The sequence below is a fragment of the Grammomys surdaster genome, unplaced genomic scaffold (genome assembly GCF_004785775.1).
Source record: "Grammomys surdaster isolate TR1022 unplaced genomic scaffold, NIH_TR_1.0 126158, whole genome shotgun sequence".
Taxonomy (NCBI): Eukaryota; Metazoa; Chordata; class Mammalia; order Rodentia; family Muridae; genus Grammomys; species Grammomys surdaster.
This window is the reverse complement of record NW_021620966.1, coordinates 1,853,225-1,871,935: the sequence shown is the minus strand read 5'-3', so window position 1 is coordinate 1,871,935 and position 18,711 is coordinate 1,853,225. Positions and strand designations below refer to the sequence as shown.

Sequence of the window (18,711 nt, the reverse complement as noted above, 5' to 3'; positions counted from 1 at the left end):
TCATCCCATCTTACTGATGAGGAAGCTGACACACAGAAATCATCCAAGACCAAAGGGCCAAGCCAAGGCCAACTCTGGCCAGGAGGTTGCCCACGTGGCGCAAGGGAACAGGGAAAATGGTGGGGGCGTGGCCAGGAACCCGGAGGCGTGGCCGAACGGGGCGTGGCTGCGGACTTGGCGGGGCCTGGGGTTGGCGAGATTGGCGCGCAGCCCGGAAGGTTTCGGCGGGGTCGCACCTGTTGCGTGACTCCCCCGTAGCCCGGCCACGGGAGCCGGATCCCTAATTGATACCCTGAAAGTGGTGAAAGAACCGTAGGCTAATTCCGGGTCCGGTTTTCTGGAGAGCACGTGGCCTGTTTCCTCTTGAGTGCGGGCTTGGGGTCGCGACTCCGGGGGCTCCTGAGGTCAGTCTGGCCGCTGAAGTCGGCGGGAGTCCGCCTCCGGCCAGCTGGCCATTTTGAAAAACTGTCTTCCATCCCGCTTCTCAGTGCGGGTGCAGGGGCCAGTGGCGCGACTTCGCCCCGGTGGGGGCCCTCTCCCCTCCTCAGTCGGGTTTCCTCGCTGTGCAGACTTTCGTAGGCTGCCTTTCTGGTGCCACTCGGGACTCGGGCAGTATGGCCTCAGGTAAGTGTGTGGCGCGTGTCTTGGTGATAAAGGGACTCCAAGGCAGAGGTGCCTCGGTTGGGTGATAAGAGGATAGGGGGTCTTGGCAATGCCTGCAAGACCTAGGGGATGTGAACAGCCTCTAGAAGGGTCCAGGAAAGCAGGCCTTGAGTGTGCAGGCAGAGGGACAAGTCAGAGTAGGCTGGGGTCTTTCCCACCGACCTCAGACAAGACCCTGCCTCCTACTCTTCCTGTCTTCCTAGGAGACAGCTTCTGCCGGTCAGTGGAATTTTCCCAAGACAGGCCCCTCCCTTCTGGGCTCGAATTCTCAGTTCTGCCTCCTCCCAGAGCTGGGCTGTCCCTAAAGTAGGGGTCAGATGGAGAAGAAAAGAGGGGGGCTCTGCCCCAGAGGCTCTGGGTTTTCATGAGTACGTTTGCTCCGTCCCTGGAAGAAATGGGTTTTGAGCTTGGAGAAACTCAGGCGGTATTCTTGCCTATTATTTTTCTCTCTGGCTGGCTGGAACAGCCTAGCCTGGACTTTGGCTTCTTTGCCTTTGGCTTCTTTGCCTTGAAGCTTTGGCAAGGGATGAGGGTTCCCGATGTGGGGTGAGGGTGGTAAAGAGCCGAGAGCCGGTGCTGCTCCGTCTGTTTTCTCTGCACCTCTACCCCAGTCCTAGCCACCATCAGACACGGCACTCTAGAGACTGGAGTGGGAACGGAGGGATAAGGGGCAGGATGGAGGCCCCACTCCCCGAGGTTGCCTAGACAACATCAGAAATCGTGGCCAGGGCCTCTTCCGCCTGCAGGGCGCTGCTTCCTGCATCAGTCACTCCCGCTGGGGGCGGGGCGGAGGAAGGGGTTGGATGTGGGAGAGCTTGGCCCCAGCCGGTGAGGTTCCTCCGCTGTCGCCTTGGCCCCAGCCATGGCATCCTATCCTGGCCCAGGCAAGCCCAAGACCAAATATCCCTTTAAGAAGCGGACCAGCCTGCAAGCTTCCGCTGCCGCTCCAGGTGAGAGTTCTTGGCTTCAGGCATGGGCTCCCCCTCCTCCTGACCAGGCCACTGAGTGCCTCCGAGAAGGGCCCCTTTCTGCAGCACCCTCTCTGCAATGATGCCTCTCGACCTCGGTTCCAGGGCTGACTGGCTGGCTTGGTGGCGCAGGGAGGGAGGTGGGAGGGGGTGCCTGAGGTTTGCATGTCAGGGATGCTGCCCTCCGTAACAAGGAGTGGGTGTGGATGTGGGTACAGAAGAGGTGTATGTGCACACGTGTCTGCTTGTGCAGATGCTAAGACTGCGTGTGAAGTGTATGTGAATGGAGTGGGGAGGGTGTGGGACTGACTGCGGACTGGCTACTCTGATTGGTGCCTGTGCCTATACCAGGCAGCCTCAGGCTATACTTGCCTTTACTTATTCTTTCCAAGACCCTAGATCTAGAACTCCCTCACTGGTGAGTGGGGGTGGTGGGGTCTGACATATGGGGTCATGCATTGCTAGCACACACACCAGAGCTAGGGCTCTGTTGCCTGTGTCCTTCCTGTTTGCTTGTTCCTGGTCTGTGTTGCGAGTCTCTTGAGGAGAGTGGGGAGTCCTTGAGAAGGCTGGTGGACTGTATACGCTGCATCCTTTGGTTTGACTTCCTATTGGGCCTAAGTGGGCATCTCTGCACCATTTGCGGCTGGTCTGTGGTCTATCCTGGTGAGGACTTAGCTACTGGAGTTTGTGCTTCCAGGGATGTGAGTGTCTGTAGCTCTCAAGTTTAATGCTGAAAGAAAGACCTTTTGGTGATTGATTGGGTGTTATTAACCCTTTATAGCTGCCCTATTTATTTACACCCTGACTGGACTCCTCTAGCCTATTCTTACACTGCTGAATATGCCCGTCTAGGCTTTGTACTGTACTGAGACATATTCTCTGTGCTCAGATCTGTCTTCTAGATATGTACCTTGGGGCTAGCTCTGTGCTGGTTATTCTGATGTTGAACCAGAGACTCTTAGGTGCTTATACCATGAGAGCATCTTGTACTTGGGGGGGGGTCAAGGCCTACTGAGGCAGTCTTGATAATGAGTGAGGAGGCTCTGAGTCAAGATGATTGACAAAGTACTAGAATCTTGGAGCTGATGGAGTGGTCCTCCTTTGGCTTTTGCTTGTATATGTGTATATGTGGTACCATAGATGCCAAATTTTGGCACAGGGCCAGGGAGCTAGATCCTAGCCTGGGAGATTAGAGATGATGGCCTGTGTCGCCTCTGGTGAGTCCCTAACAGTCTTTTACAGTCATGTAGCGACTAGGAGGATGACTGGCTGCTGGAAGCCTTCCTACTCACCAAGCTCTTCTGTGTAGGTTCAGGGCTATCTGATAGGAAAGATTTCAAATGAGGGCTCTGTCTTTATTTCTGCAGCTCTGTGGTCTGCCTTCAGGGGCTTTTAAGTGATTGGTGGCTTGGTGTAGTGATGCACACCTGTAATTAGCTATTTGGGAAGCTGAGGCAGGAGGATCATGAGTTCTGGGCATGCTTAGACACTTAGTAAGATCCTGCCTAGAAGTAAAAATAAAAAGGATGAGGATGGAGCCCCGGATCAGAGGACGTCCCTGGCTTACACAAGACCTCAGTAAAGCAAAGGACAGAAAACAAAGCCCCCACATGGTCTGGAGCTGTGTTTAAGAAGGCTCTGGGTTCCTTCTTGTTTGGTGTTTTGGAGACAGGGTTTCTCTGTATAGCCTTAGCTGTCTTGGAAATCACTCTGTAGACCAAGCTGACTTGGAACTCATGGAGAACCACCTGCCCCTGCCTCTGCCTACTGAGTGCTGGGATTAAAGGTTTGTGCCACCACCACCTGGCCTAGGATCTGAACCCTGGGTTGGGTGAATAGGTGTTGACCTTTGCTTCTTCCTCCTATTCTGCTCTCTTGTAAGGGAGAAGTAGCATCTCCTCATCATCCTTACAGACTCCCTTTCTCTTCAGTGTTCTTTCCCTCTTATCAGCCCTGACCCTGCACTGGCCTCAGAGACCCTCTCGCCATCCTCACTGAAGGGTTTCCATGTGGGAGGTGTTTAGAGGGTCTCAGGAATTCCTAATTGCAGGAATTAAACCCGTGGGTTTAGGCCTCTAACTCAAGCTTTACAGAACACGTGTAGGCCATTCTCCTTTGAGTCCTGGGGCTGGGGCCAGGGAGGACGAGGCTACTTCTCACCCACTGATAGCCTGTGCCCAGAGGTTAAGACAAGCAAGTAAACAAAAGCAGTCTTCTGTGTCTTCCAAATGTGGTTCCCATATTCCAAGGTGCTCTTCCTGAACAGCTGGCCTCACCCTGACATTAGCCTTGGAACTGCCATGAAGAGTTCTGCCCACGTGGGCTAGGAAGACTCCGTAACTAGCTCCTGTCCACATTAGACCAGTGGTCCAACTACCAGCCAGCTCCTGTGTAACAAAGACCTTGTCACTCTTGGAGAGTCCATAGTCTGGGCCCAAAAGACAGTGGTGGGCAGGGGAAGCTGGCCTGAGGCTACAGGGCTCAGAGGAGGATTGCTGGTTTCCCTCTGTGTGTCTCCTCTTACCCTTTGGCCAGCCAGGCTGTAACCACTTTCTGTACCCTAGGGCTGTGGTTTTAAGGAGACTTGGCCCCTCCCCTGCCAGGCTGCCTTAGCCACATCAGCTTGTCTTGTTTCTCCCTATTGAGACCCTGGATCTGGATGGCCTCACCGGCATGGAAGAGGTTAAGGCCCTGTTAGAGTTCTCATTCATCTCTCAGCTCCTGCTCCTTCTCGGGATTTCTGAACTCCCCTGAATTCTCCCAGCCCCCTACTTGTGGCCATCTCAGGGTCTCCCCCACTTATAGCTGCACTTGGTACAGTCCATGCCAGCCCCTGAGCTGTCCTGGGGGACTGGCTGCAGCTTTACAAGGCAAACAGGCAGGCAAGGGGCACAGGGCTGCTGACCAGAACACTCTTGAACTCTGCAGGTAGCGTTCCAGTAGGGACCAAGGCAAGTAGGTAGCTGGGTTCTGATCTAGGGTAAGCACCCCTCTTTGTCCAGCGTTGGGACCCTACATGGAGTACTAGGAAGTGGGTACCGAGACCTTAAGGCATAATGCCTAGACAGAGCCTCTGCATCTGTTTCTAAGCCAGAGTGGAGGTGGGGGAGAGGATTCTGGAGAGATGGGTCTTCTGCAGCTGCCTAGAAGAACCAAACGGTCTGTGGAGAGCTTCTAGCAAGAAGAGGCTGACACTGGGAGGTTCTTTCCTGGTGGGCTAGAAGGTTAGGCAGCCCAGGAGACTAGCAGCTTCTGACCTTCAGTGTTAGCCTTGTGGTAGGGCCCATGAAGAGGTCTGCCCTTGTTGGAATAGAAAAAAAAAAAAAAACCTTGGCTTCCAATTCTCCCTTTCCCAAGGCCTCCAGCTTAGATCCTAAGGCCTCAAGTGGCACAGACCGTGGCAGCTCCCTTTGGAGGGTCAGCCAGTTGTGGGATGGATAGTCTAGGATCCGTCCTCATCTTGGCAGCTCCAGGGTCCTGGAGAGAGGACAGGCCTCTAGTGGGAGACAGGGTTCCTTGCCAACCAGGTCCTCTTTCTTGAGAGTTGCTTCTCAGAGTTGCTTCACAGTGGCTGCTGTGCTTTGCCTGTGCCTTGCAGGTCTCAGAGCAGGCAGTGGTTCTGTTCCATCTCAGTGAAGGATCTGTTAGGTTAAGGGTAACTCTGACCCTGGGTTAGTACCCTAGAAGTTGGTGGTCCTTAGTGTGGCCACTAGTCCTGGATGAGTGCCTGGTGTGTGTGTGTGTGTGTGTGTGTGTGTATGTGTGTGTATGTGTGTGTCTGTGTGTGTGTACATATGCGCATGCATGTGTGTATATACACGTGTACATGTATGTCCCTTTTTGGAAAATAGTCATAGACAGATAAATTCTCCTGAAATAAGGGAGTGAGCTACTCCTACCTCAAGTTCTTATTGTAGAGTTGACTGGATCCATTTGCTCCACTGGCAGGCACAGGACTTCACCCCTGAGCCTGGGGTGGTGAAGGGCGTCTGTGTAGATTTGGGTGGATATTCTTGGGAGCCGTACTGTGCAGTGTCTAGGTCCTGGCTTTTAATAGGGTCTGGCCTAAGGGTGGGAAGGGGCTCTTGGCTTTCAGAGGCATTCAGGCCCTGTCCCTCCTCCGCTTGACCTTGGCACCACTGTCCCTGCAGAAGCTCGAAGTGGTCTGGGGGCCTCTCCACTGCAGTCTGCCCGATCCCTGCCAGGCACTGCCCCCTGCCTCAAGCACTTCCCGCTCGACCTTCGCACGTCTATGGATGGCAAATGCAAGGAGATCGCTGAGGTAGCACCCTTATACCTCCTCATCCCAAACTCTACCTCTGTTGCTCTACCCTCTACCTCAGTCCCCTCTCATCTTGGGACATCCTCTTATCAGCCACAGTGCTTGACCGTCCCTGATGCTAAGCCTTTCCTGGGAACCCTGGCTCCTGCCCCTCACCCTTTGCCTAGGCTCTGCAGGGGAAGGCAGGGGCAGAGGGCTTGAAGGCCACCTGATCTTTCCTCCTCTCCCTCACCGGTACCAGGAGTTGTTCAGCCGCTCACTGGCCGAGAGTGAGCTCCGTAGCGCCCCTTACGAGTTCCCAGAGGAAAGCCCCATCGAGCAGCTAGAGGAGCGGAGGCAGCGGCTGGAGCGCCAGATCAGCCAGGATGTCAAGTGAGCCTGCCGCCGCCCCTTCCCTGTCCCGTTGTCTCTCTGAGGTCTGCCTGGAAGGCAGCATAGAGCAAGTCTTTGGAGCCAGGCTACTGCAGGTTCCATCTTCCCGTAGGCTCCGAGTCTACTGGATAACTTACCTCTGGAGTTGTTTTCTCATCTCTGAAGTGGGGTGAGAACAGCCCAGGGCCTACAGGCCTGCCCGTGGACCACATGTGACAATATGTATGTGGACAGAAGCTGGCACAGTGCTGGGACCTGAATGCTGCAGCCGCTGCCCTTGCTCTACCAGACCTTACTCCTCCCACCTCTAGGCTGGAGCCAGATATTCTGCTTCGGGCCAAGCAAGATTTCCTGAAGACAGACAGCGACTCGGACTTACAGTAAGGAGGGCTGAGGGGCATGCGCAGATGATACGGGGATGGGTCTGCACCGTGGCCGTCTCCGATCCATGTTTTTATCTCTTTCTGATAGGCTGTACAAGGAGCAAGGAGAGGGACAGGGTGACAGGGGTCTTTGGGAACGCGATGTGGTACTGGAACGGGAATTTCAGCGGGTCATCATCTCTGGGGAGGAGAAGTGCGGGGTGAGTGTGGAGTGAAGCCTTAGGTTTCCACCTGTGTGTTCTAGAGGGTTCTCTCCTGGGGAACTGGTGGGAGCTGGAGAAGCCTTAGGTTTCCACCCATGTGTTCTAGAGGGTTCTGTCCTGGGGAACTGGTGGGAGCTTGGGAGAGCCTTTCTTTTTCTGGTGCCTGGAGTGACAGAGGTTGTGGGCTTACTGATTTGCTGGGACCAGAGAAGGCTGGATGTTCCCGGGTTTGAGGCCTTTAGAGGTGGGCAGTGTGAGGTGTGGGTGTGGCCACAGGCAGGAGGTAAGTGTGAACATGAGTGAGCACAGAGACCAGAGACACCGACTGCTTGTCCTCGTCTTCAGGTGCCATTCACAGACCTCTTAGATGCAGCCAAAAGTGTGGTGCGGGCACTTTTCATCCGGGAGAAGTACATGGCCCTATCACTGCAGAGCTTCTGTCCCACTACCCGCCGTTACCTGCAGCAGCTGGCTGAGAAGCCCCTGGAGACTCGAACCTACGAGCAGAGTCCTGATACCCCTGTGTCTGCTGGTGGGAGCTCCCATTCCTCTCCAACCCCAACTGTCCTGAGTGTCCAAGTGTCCTAGGCTTGGAGCCTAGGCCCTTCTGCCCTGTCTGCATCTCCCCCACCTCGACCCCAGGCTCTTTCTAGCTTCTTGACATCCAGGAGGGTGGAGGGTGGGGACCATAGCTACTCTTTTGAGGCTTCTGGCACACTTTGCCCTTTATGGAGCCTGTAGACTGGGCAGCTGCTGGCCTTTGAAGCTCCCTAGTCCTGATTCTTCCTCTCCTCTTTGCAGATGCCCCAGTGCATCCCCCTGCGCTGGAGCAGCACCCGTATGAGCACTGTGAGCCAAGCACCATGCCTGGGGACCTGGGCCTGGGTCTGCGCATGGTGCGTGGTGTGGTGCATGTCTACACCCGCAGGGATCCTGATGAGCAGTATGTGGGGTCATGTGTGTTGGGGGACACCATATGGAATAATGTATTGGCTTGGGAGGGGCCGGAGGACTTGGCTTGCTCTCCTCACCCAAGCTTCCTGTGTGCTAGCTGTCCAGAGGTGGAGCTTCCGTACCCTGACCTGCAGGAATTTGTAGCTGACGTCAATGTGCTGATGGCCCTGATTATCAATGGTCCCATGTAAGTTTCTACCTGTCCATTCAGCTCATCTCCAGCCCTGCCCTGCCCTGCTCTGCCCTGCCCTGCCCTGCCCTGCCCTGCCCTGCCCCAGACAACTGTCACCTTGTCTCCTGCCACTCCCTGGTCACCTACTCCTAGTTGGCTGCCCTCTTGGCTGCCCTTGTTCTGTGTGTTCCTGTCTTCTGCTAAGCCAGGAGCATTCACCTGAGCTTCTTTCTTCTTTCCTCTTGGCCAGAAAGTCATTCTGCTACCGCCGGCTGCAGTACCTGAGCTCCAAATTCCAGATGCACGTTTTGCTCAATGAGATGAAGGAGCTCGCTGCTCAGAAGAAAGTGCCGCACCGGGACTTCTATAATATCCGTAAGGTGGGCCCTCAGCTCATGGCCTCTGTCCTGGCCTCCTTCTCTCCTCCAGAGACTGTGCTGTCCTTCCCTCAATGCCCCCAGCATCTAGTATGAGAGTCCTTTTACGCCTACTACTTGGGCCATGGACCCTTCCTTTAAAAGTGAAAAATTTATTCCATTTTAATGTAATTTTTTGTAATTAATGCCATTTAATGTAATAAAAATTTAAATAAAGTTTAAAAATAAAAAATAAATTTTTATTAAATTTTAATTAATTTGTGTCTGTGGGTGTGGACAAGTGGAAACAGAAGAGCACTTGCCGGGAGTCATTTCTCTTCTTCCACCTTGTGGGCCCTGGGGCTTGACTTTCTCAGGCTTGGTGGCAGGCGCCTTTACCTACTGAGCGGTCTCTCCCAAACTTTGTATTTGTGTATGTCTGTGCATGATATGTGTGCATATGTATATATGTGCATGTTTGCAAGTATGTGGTCACATTGTGTGTGTGCATGTGTGCGTGCGTGTGTGTGCTTGTGCATGCATGTGTACATGTGAAGTAGGAGGCCAAAGCTGACATTGGGTATCTTGCAGCGTTTCTGACTTGAACCCAGGCTTTGCTGTTGGTTAGTGTAGCCAGCCAGTTTATCTTCTGTACCCCCTGCCTCTGCCTTCCTCATAGTAAGATTATAGGCAGGCTGCTGTGTATAAGTATACACAGCTTTTATGTGGCCTCAGTGGATCCCAACTGCAGTCCTCATGTTTGTATGATGGCTGAGCCATCTCCCCGGTCCCAAGGCCTACCCTTTCTGGGACACAGCAGTCCTTTTTCTCCCGCAGGTGGACACGCACATCCATGCCTCGTCCTGCATGAACCAGAAGCATCTGCTGCGCTTCATCAAGCGGGCGATGAAGCGGCATCTGGAGGAGATCGTGCACGTGGAGCAGGGCCGTGAGCAGACTCTGCGGGAAGTCTTCGAGAGCATGAACCTCACTGCCTATGACTTAAGTGTGGACACGCTGGATGTGCACGCGGTCTGTCCCATGGGATGGATGGGCTGGGATGTTGGTCGGCACTAGGGCCAGGGCCAGGGTGACCTAGGCCTTCCCATGTCCTCCAGGACAGGAATACCTTTCATCGATTTGACAAATTCAATGCCAAATACAACCCTATCGGGGAGTCTGTCCTCCGAGAGATCTTCATTAAAACCGACAACAAGATTTCTGGGAAGTACTTTGCTCACATCATTAAGGTATGGAGACGATTCTCACCTGCTGAGCTAGAGCTCCTGTGTAGGAGGGCTCAAGGGAAAGGAGGAGGGAGGTGAGAGGCCTGGTGAGATGTATGATGGGTACACAGGGTAAGGAGGAATCTAGATGTCATTGCTTCTGTGTCTAGGAGGTCATGTCAGACCTGGAGGAGAGCAAATATCAGAATGCAGAGCTCCGCCTCTCCATCTACGGGCGTTCGAGGGACGAGTGGGACAAGCTGGCACGCTGGGCGGTGAACCACAAAGTGCACTCTCCCAATGTCCGCTGGCTGGTGCAGGTGCCCCGCCTCTTGTGAGTGTCCCTTAGAGTGGGAGGAAGCTCCGTAGCTGTGTACAAGGGGCCAGGGCCTGCCTCCTGCTCTACTGGGATGGCCAAGCCTTCAGTCACCAAGCTAGGCACTCTTGAGTGCCAGGAGAGGTCTCCTGGGCCAACCCACAGTCTGTCCAGCCTGGTTTGTCTGGATGTCCTACTCTCCAACTCTGGTGCTTCTCGTGACGGCTCTGACTCTTGGGGTGCAACTGGCCCTGACCTGTATATGTTTGTGTCCTGTCTCCCTGCAGTGATGTGTATCGCACCAAGGGCCAGCTGGCCAACTTCCAAGAGATGCTGGAGAACATCTTTCTGCCTCTGTTTGAGGCTACTGTGCACCCTGCCAGCCACCCGGAGCTGCACCTCTTTCTGGAGCATGTGAGCGGTGGCGTGGGCTGGGAGGGGGCAGGATGGCTCAGCTGGGGCCCAGCTGGGGCTCTAGGCCTGACCATAAGCTCTTTGCCAGGTGGATGGTTTTGACAGCGTGGATGATGAGTCCAAGCCAGAGAACCATGTCTTCAACCTGGAGAGTCCCCTCCCAGAAGCTTGGGTGGAGGAGGACAACCCTCCCTATGCCTACTACCTGTATTACACCTTCGCTAACATGGCCATGTTGAACCATCTGCGCAGGTGCCTACCCCAGGGGTGTCGAACACCCTGAGTTGAGATCATTAGTTCCCTGACACACCAACTGCCCCTGCCCAGACTGACAGGCTTTCTCTGCCCTTAGACTTAATTTTTCCATCCTTCCCCGTCAAGGATCTGCCCCTGTCTTCTCTCCTAGCTCCCCACTGTCACTCACTGGAGTGCATACATACGAGTGATGTGGGGCCTGGGGTCAGGTGCCCAGGCTCTGGAGCTGACCCTGTTTTCCTACCCCTCAGGCAGAGAGGTTTCCATACATTTGTGCTGAGGCCTCACTGCGGGGAGGCTGGGCCCATCCACCACCTGGTATCAGCCTTCATGCTGGCCGAGAACATCTCCCACGGGCTGCTTCTGCGCAAGGTCAGGGTCTACACTCCCAGCCTCCACATGCAGCTGTGTGCCTTCCTGATCCTCCCCCTCCCCCAGCCATGAGATCAGATTCCTCCTTCCCAGTATAATTAGCTCTTCCCACCCATCCTCTAGTTGGGGAGCCCAGCCCAGGATTCATCATTCTTATGTGAGACCTAGCCTGGACCACCCTCCCTTCCCTTAAGCCCCAGAACCAGCATGCATGCCCCCCTGCCCCCCAGCATTCAGGCCACCTGACAAGTCCTCCATTCCTCCTTCCTGCCCAGGCCCCCGTCCTGCAGTACCTGTATTACCTGGCTCAGATCGGCATTGCCATGTCCCCACTTAGCAACAACAGCCTGTTCCTCAGCTACCACCGGAACCCTCTACCTGAGTACTTGTCCCGCGGCCTCATGGTCTCGCTGTCCACAGATGATCCCTTGCAGTTCCACTTCACCAAGGTCAGACCCAGGCCAGGGGGCAGCCAAGGGCGAGTGTCTGGGGGATACCAGGTGTCCCTGGGTTGGTGCTGTCCCCCTTGCTGGTGGAACTTAGCAACTGTTAGCCAAGTCTTTAAAGGAGGGAGGGACTGCAGGGGCCTGATGCCTCCCTCAAGGAACCTGGCCTGTGCAGGAACCCCTGATGGAAGAGTACAGCATCGCCACCCAGGTGTGGAAGCTCAGCTCCTGTGATATGTGTGAACTGGCCCGTAATAGTGTGCTCATGAGTGGCTTCTCTCACAAGGTATGATACTGCCTGGGGCTGGGCATCACCTCTCTCCCTTCCTTTGCATTTGGGGTCCTGACCTTGTCCCTATGACACTCGGATCTACTGCATCTCTGCCTGTTACCTATACCCCTGCAGGTGAAAAGCCACTGGCTGGGACCCAACTATACCAAGGAGGGCCCTGAGGGCAATGATATCCGCCGTACCAATGTGCCAGACATCCGAGTGGGCTACCGCTATGAGACCCTATGCCAGGAGCTGGCGCTTATCACACAGGCCGTCCAAAGTGAGATGCTGGAGACCATCCCAGAAGAAGTGGGCATTGTCATGAGCCCAGGGCCTTAGTGAACCTGGTCTGTGCAGTGCTTGCGCCATCTCAGCCGACTTGATTGTGTCTGTGATTAGACCCCTCCCACCTGATGTGCTCTCTGCATGTCTCCGTGCTATGTTTCTGTCCTGCATGTCTTTGACCATGTCTTGCCTCTGGGCCACCTCAATGAAAGCAAGTCCAGGAATCTGCTTCATTATTGTCTTGGCTCAGGTGGTACCTGATGGCTGAGATTTAAGAGCTGGCCCTGCTAGTGACCTGTCCCAGAATTGTCAGAAGTCTGGCTGTCCTACGGTGTCTTCAGTGTCCACGAGGGCTTGAGATGGTTGTATGGGGCTGGCCCCTTGAGCCCTGGGAACCCAGGCTTTGGTTAGAGTTCAAGTTGAGTTTCCCTCTTGTCTATGTGGCCGTGGGGCAGGAGGGGCTCATTGTATCTCTGCTGTGGCACTGGCTGCTCAGCCTCTGAAGTTCCGGCTGGTCTGTGCTGGGCAGGACTTGGCCTCACTCATGGCCCTGGAGGCCTGGCCTGAGGGACTGGCCCACTGCCCCTGCAGAGTCACTGCTCAGCAGTCCCCTGTTCCTCCCCAGTCCACATGTTCCTTTGTTACCAGTCCCTTGTAGCCCTGTGGGAGGGGCAGCTGCCCTGATCTGTCTACAGTGGGAGGCTACAGCAGTTGGATGGTGCTGGGACTGTCATTAGCCCTGGAGGTAGCACCTTTGGGGGTGTCCAGGTCTTTGACCAGACCCAGTTCCCAGCTAGCCTCTTGTGTTATGTTCTAGACCGAAGCCTTTGCTATGAAGAACAGTGTTTCATATGACCCATTTTTCCTAGTGCATGAGAAATAAAAAGATTATTTAATTAATGAGGCATGTGAAGGTGTCTGTGGGCAGAGGGGGAGGAAGTGTGGCAGAGGGGAGTATGGCGTGGGCTGCTGTGTAACATAGGCTGGCCATCCTGCCGACGCCTCTGAGTGATTGGATTATAGTGTATGCTGCCAGCAGCCTGTGAGGCGCATGGCACGGATGACGTGGATTGTTTGCACACTGACTGAGGTGTCTGTAGGAGAGGAGATCCCAGAGAGCCTCATCCAGCTTGCCCCTTCTTAGGGGTCATGAGGCTCCAGGTCCTTGGTGTGCATTTTTGAGATACCAGCTTGAAGGATGGCAACGTTCCCACCGCGTGCCTCCTGTGCAGCCTCTTAGGACAGTGTGGTAGATGGGAACATAGGTCCCTACATGGCTGCCTGAGGCTTTTAGGGATCCTGTTTAAAATGCTCTTCCTGGGTCCCTCCCTCAGGGATTCTGACACAAAGGTGGCAGGTGTGGTGACAGATGTACCTGTCAAACTGTACTGTGTGGAGCCAGAGCTGCTTGTGTTGAATCCATAGCTAGCAGTCTGCTTTCCACCCGCGCCTATGATGCAATTTGCAGAGCACCTTTTTGCCACTAAGGTGGCTAGAACCTGCTGCCAGTGTAGTGGAGGGGAGCAAAATAGTCCCTGGGCAGCACAGGGTTCTTACTACATCGGCAACAGATGCTTGTTGCCACAGCTGCTACTGGGTGGAGAGGAATTAGGGGCTGCCCACCTCAGAATTGCAAGCCTGTGTGACAAGTGGACCTGGTTGGGAGCCCACGGAGGTTGGCATCAGCTCCTACCTCTACCCCTCATCCCCCATCCTTGACTCTGAGCAGGCAGGAAGGCCTCAGACTGTAGCAGGTGCCCCAGAGACCCAAGGCAGAGCTCTCCTCACCCGTCTGCCTCCCGCTGGCTCCTGGCCAGTTCATTTTACCCATTCATGTATCTGAACTGAATGCTGGAGTTAGGAGGCTGGACAAAACAAAACTGACTTCTGCCTAGGGGAATGGGCCGAGGGGACAGAATGGCCAGCAGCAACAGACACACACCGTGTCTGAGCTTCTCCACACCTCACTGGGCCTTGTCTGCCTTGCCCCCAAAACAAAGCTTTTCAAGGGTGATGGGCACTAACTTGTGGAAATCAAGCGTCCTGGATTAAGAGATCCTTCTGCACTGTTCCTCGAAGGCCAGCATTTCCTGTCTAGCACTGAGGACTCCATATTCTTCACTGAATTTGTCAACAGGTCAAATCCTTTCATTTTCCTGTCCAGCTTTTCTCGGTTCGTGCAGAGGCCCAGCCCTCAGCGCATCACTAACAAAATGTTTCTTAGCACCTCTCCGGTTTCATATCAACCAGACTTTGGGTTTTCATTTTTCAGACAATTCTCTTTTAAATATTCATCAAGAGTGAATCTTTTGAAAAACATCCTTTTATCCTTTTTTTTAAGTTTGATTTTTGTGGTGCTGGGGACTGAAAACAGGGCCTTTTATATACTAAGTTAGTGAGCTGTACACACAGCCCAGGAACAAATCATCTTTAAAAGGTAAGGAAGCTTTTCTAGCTAAAAACAAAAGAAAACTCCCCGCTTCCGTTAAGGGTGCATGAACTTTCTGGCTGATGCTCTCAAGAGTGTAAACAGTGCTGACAAGACACGGCCCATCCTCATCAGCCTGTGCTCAAGCTCCTGCTTCCCCACTGCCAGGAGGAAGCGTGGATGCACCAGTCATCACTGATGACCACAGAGCTGGAAAATGAGCCTCACTGCCAGGCTGACCAGGTACAGCATGGGCAGCCCCAGGGTTGATTGATGTGCAGCTCAGAGACCTAGGAGAACCAGGCAGAACACCTGCTGGCTTGGTTCTATTGCACTGACAGTCTTAGAGAGCAGCATGGACTATGGAAACACACAGGAGGACGATGCTGGTCCTTTTCCTGGGAATATGAAACAAAAACATACATATAAATAAAATGCCTTGGTCGAAAAGATTTCTTAAAAGGAGACTTTGAAGATACAGGAAAATAGGAAGCACAAAGCTTCTTCTTGCTATCAGTTTTACCAAGTATTTGCTTATGACCCTCATACCTGAGCTATATGTATGCATGAGTATATTTTACATATTTATGTTTTCCTTCAAGTTCTTTTTTTTCTTCAAAAAGCCTTTTTTACAGTGTGTGTGTATATGTAAGAGCATGCACATGCACGTGTATACACGTGCATATATGTGTGAATCTGTATGTATTCGTCATGGAGCATATGTGGAGGACACTTGGTCCTCTCTTTCTACCACATGGGTCCTGGAGATGGGCTTCAGGTTGTCAGACTTAACAGTCATCATTTACTGAGTTGCCTTGCCACCAACACTACTTGTTTGCAAGTAGCATTTTTTTCTTTTTGAGACCGGGCCTCCTGTGCAGCTCAGGCTGGCCTTCCACACAGCCTTCTCTGTGCAGAGCTTACAGGTGTGTGCCGCCACACGCTAAGTTCAAGGGTTTTTTTTTTTTTTCTGAATCAAGATTATGTTCTTATTAAATTTTCATTTAAAATAATTAACACATCTCACATTTTGTTGCAGTCATCTATAAATGTAAATTTTATTGCTGTGTCCTGCCCCATGATGATTTACCATGGTAGCTTCTCTCTGTTAAGAATAACTAGGCCTGGGCTCGTGAGATGGCTCAGCATGTAAAGAACACTGCTGCCAAGCCTAGTGCCCTGGTTCAGTGCTTGGGTTTTACATTGTGGAAAGTGAAAGCTGATTCTTGAAAATTATCCTCCAGGAACATGCACCGTGGCATGCGCACATGTGAGCATGCTCAAAATGTAATAAGACTAATAAGTCGGCCTGGAGTACGTAACTGGCTGTACAATGGGGAGCATAACACCTGGCCTTAGCTGTACTCCCGATTTGTGTGACACTTTCTTCTTTGTGCCTCCAGATTCTTACCCATAATGCTTTCCTCATGCTGGATTGGATTTAGAGCATGAGGTAAGATTCTAGTAAGCTTTGGCTTTGGTTTGCACAAGGCTTGAGATTCTCACACTAACCTACTAACCTACATGCCCTTAAGAGGGAATTGCCAGGTTTGAGATGTCTATTTCACTTGACAGGATGAAGCAAAGCCCTTCCCTTGCTTGCTTGCCCTCTGCCGTGCCAGACCTCTCATACGGTCTCCCTGCCAGCCCCTCCATATGACCTGCTTGGGGGCTAAGTGTGGACCTCTCCTGAGGAAGGCAGCACTGTACCACCCTCCAAAGGCTGACCTTGAACTAACTCAGTATGTAGTCCTGGCTGGGGCAGGAACTCCCTCTCATTTGCTGGGTTGAGAATGGTAGTGGACTTTTAAAATCAATGCTTTAAAATGCCCCAATCAGCACATGCAAACAGCAGAAGAGCCTTTTCCTTTGTGTCCCTTGGGCTGGCGCAGACTGAAGTCTACACCTAGGCACTGAAATTGTAAATTCTAGCCAAGTAGACAGCAACCTAGGCTGCTCTGAGGGCGCCCCCTCCTGGGGAGCTAGAGAGGAACAGGTGGGGACATTTCTTGTGCTCATCCAAAACCCTGTCACACTATTGCCTCCTGGGTGAATTTATTCGAGGAAAGTCCAATAGAACATTTAAACATTAACTCACGTTTAGCCTAATGTTCAATAATTCACTTTGTTTTCTATATGGGAGTGAAGTCTCTCAACTTGACCTTGCCTGGTTGATGACTTAGGGTAGGTGGTCTCTGCAGATAGAAGCCACAGGAACTTCTGCAGCATCTGGAGTTAGGGGTGACCCAGGATCCCTGGTTCTGGATGGGAACCTGCAGAGCGGGCTCTCAAAGGCTCAAGGAAGGCTAGAACTTTGGAGGCTGTGAAGTAAGAAAAGAGAAATTGAAACAAACATGTTTAAAGAAATGCCTTCAGAAAATAGCGCATCAACTTCAATATTTGTTAATTTAACTATCCCTACAAATGTCATTATATTTGGAAACAATTTGTAAACTGGATTTGGCAAACGCTCCAGAATCCACAGCCCAACTGTAGTCCTAGCCAGTTCTAAACTAAATGAGTTACTCATAGTTGGGTGACTTCAAAAGCAACTTCAAAAGCGAGTCGAAATTTAAACCAAAGATGTGTTACATTGAGTGAGGATGTGGGTGCGTTTGAATGTTGGTTACTCTTGGAGGCAAGTGTCCTCAGAATCTGATGCTGGGTCTGCAGAGGGCTCAGGAGAGCCCTACTCCCACCCCGCCCTCTTCCAGATAAGATTGGTTCAGCCTCAGGTCAGCCTCCAGATTGGTGCTTCTTCCTGGCTGGACAGTTTGAACAGAACCGCTGTCACTGCTGCAGCCTCAGCTCCTGTCCACAGAGCAGCCACACGAATGGTTAGATGTCTGTCTCCGCTTCGTTCCTGAAAAACTGGCCTGGTTGTGAGCCTATTAGCTGGGCAAGCGAGCCCTGAAACACACAAGCAGGTAGAAGAGTAAAACCCAGCCTACCCCAGCCTGGGGCCATACAAGAGGAAATGAGGGGACTAGGCTGTGTTTCTAGCACCCTGCACACATAGGTCTAAGTTCTCTCTGTGTGAGTGTGTGCAATGTCATGAGGGCATGCCACACAGCATCATATTCCCACCGTTTCCTTTTCGATGTGGCGTTTCTCTCTCTATCCCGGGCTTGACTCACTATGTAGCCCTGGCTGGCTTTTGAATTAACAGCAGTCATTCTGCCTCACTTGGCCTCCTAAGTACTGGGATTTCAGGTGGTCACCTCCAGGTCTGGCATTCTCCCGTCCCAAAGGAGAGAAGCACCAGGCTCAGTGAGGCTGAGGGATGGGATGGCTCCACTGGCAAGTGCAGAGCTGACCCCGAAGCCACTCTACTGTGACCCTTAAGGTCTGTATCTGGTTGGGGACAGAAGTTGTCTCTGAGAAGGGATGATATTCTACCTCATCCTGGCGTGAGTGATCTGGATGTGGCTGGTAGCTGTGGAGTAGAGAAGAGCATTTAGAGAGGCAGTTAATCTGGGTGGTGGCAGCACATGCCTTTAGTCGAGGCAGAGAGGCAGAGAGGCAGAGAGGGGCAGAGAGAGGCAGAGGGGCAGAGAGGGGCAGAGAGGGGCAGAGAGGCCGAGGCAGAGGGATCTCTGAGTTTGAGGACAGCCTGATCTACAGAGCAAGTTCTAGGACAACCAAGACTCTGTCTTGAAAAGCCAAAACCAACCAACTAAACAAAATTCTGTAGTCAATGGCTGGAGAGCTGCTAAGTGGCTAACAGCACTGGCAGCTCTTCCAGACACTCCAACACCAATGTGGCAGTCACAATTGTTTGTAACTCCAGTTGTAGGAGATCCAACTTCTGACCTCAATGGGAATATGGTGCACAGACATCCATGCACTCAGAACATCCATGCACATAAAATAAAAATAAAGAGTACAGTTAAAAAGAAAGATCAGTGGTTAGGGGCTAGGAGGATAACAGTTGGTAAAGCACTTGCTTTTCAAGTACAAAGGCCTAAGTTCAGTTCCCAGAATCCCAGTGCTGGGGAGGTGCCGGCAGGAGGCTGTTTGGGGCTCACTGGCCAGTCAGTCTAGCCTAGTTGTCTCAAATGAGGTAGACAGTGTTCCTGGGAATTATATCTGAGGTTGTCTACTGGCCTTTAACATGTGTGTGTGTGTATGTGTGCATGTACATTTTAAAAAACAGGGCGGCATAAGTAGCCATAGTGTCATGATTGGCTGGCACAGTCTGACAAAAGATTGAGAGCATGCAAGCTGAGAGATGGTGACAAGTCCAAGGCTTTCCTTTCATAGGCAAGAGAATGAAAGCTCAGAGTCCATACACTTTTCCCAAGAGCTCATGTTAATAAGTGACAGTGCGACAGGGTGT

The 18,711-nt window shown here is 52.6% G+C and overlaps 1 protein-coding gene and 1 pseudogene across 2 annotated transcripts; one reads left to right on the top strand and one right to left on the bottom strand.

The window, feature by feature from the left end:
* On the bottom strand, positions 1 to 1,287 carry LOC114612320 (annotated as a pseudogene).
* Positions 1,175 to 12,847, top strand: Ampd2 (adenosine monophosphate deaminase 2). Of its 2 annotated transcripts, XM_028757325.1 has the most exons (18): positions 1,175 to 1,613; positions 5,786 to 5,916; positions 6,158 to 6,288; positions 6,600 to 6,668; positions 6,760 to 6,871; positions 7,220 to 7,406; positions 7,676 to 7,817; positions 7,926 to 8,015; positions 8,251 to 8,380; positions 9,194 to 9,388; positions 9,475 to 9,606; positions 9,753 to 9,916; positions 10,186 to 10,312; positions 10,401 to 10,564; positions 10,819 to 10,939; positions 11,215 to 11,388; positions 11,561 to 11,671; positions 11,792 to 12,847. In XM_028757325.1, the coding sequence occupies exons 1-18, from the start codon at positions 1,526 to 1,528 to the stop codon at positions 11,996 to 11,998; spliced, it is 2,475 nt and encodes an 824-aa protein (XP_028613158.1). In that variant the 5' UTR covers positions 1,175 to 1,525; the 3' UTR covers positions 11,999 to 12,847. The 2 variants fall into 2 exon arrangements, with proteins under 2 accessions (XP_028613158.1, XP_028613159.1); XM_028757326.1 differs by lacking the exon at positions 5,786 to 5,916 and having other exon boundaries at positions 1,452 to 1,613.
* The last annotated feature ends 5,864 nt before the right edge of the window (positions 12,848 to 18,711 follow it).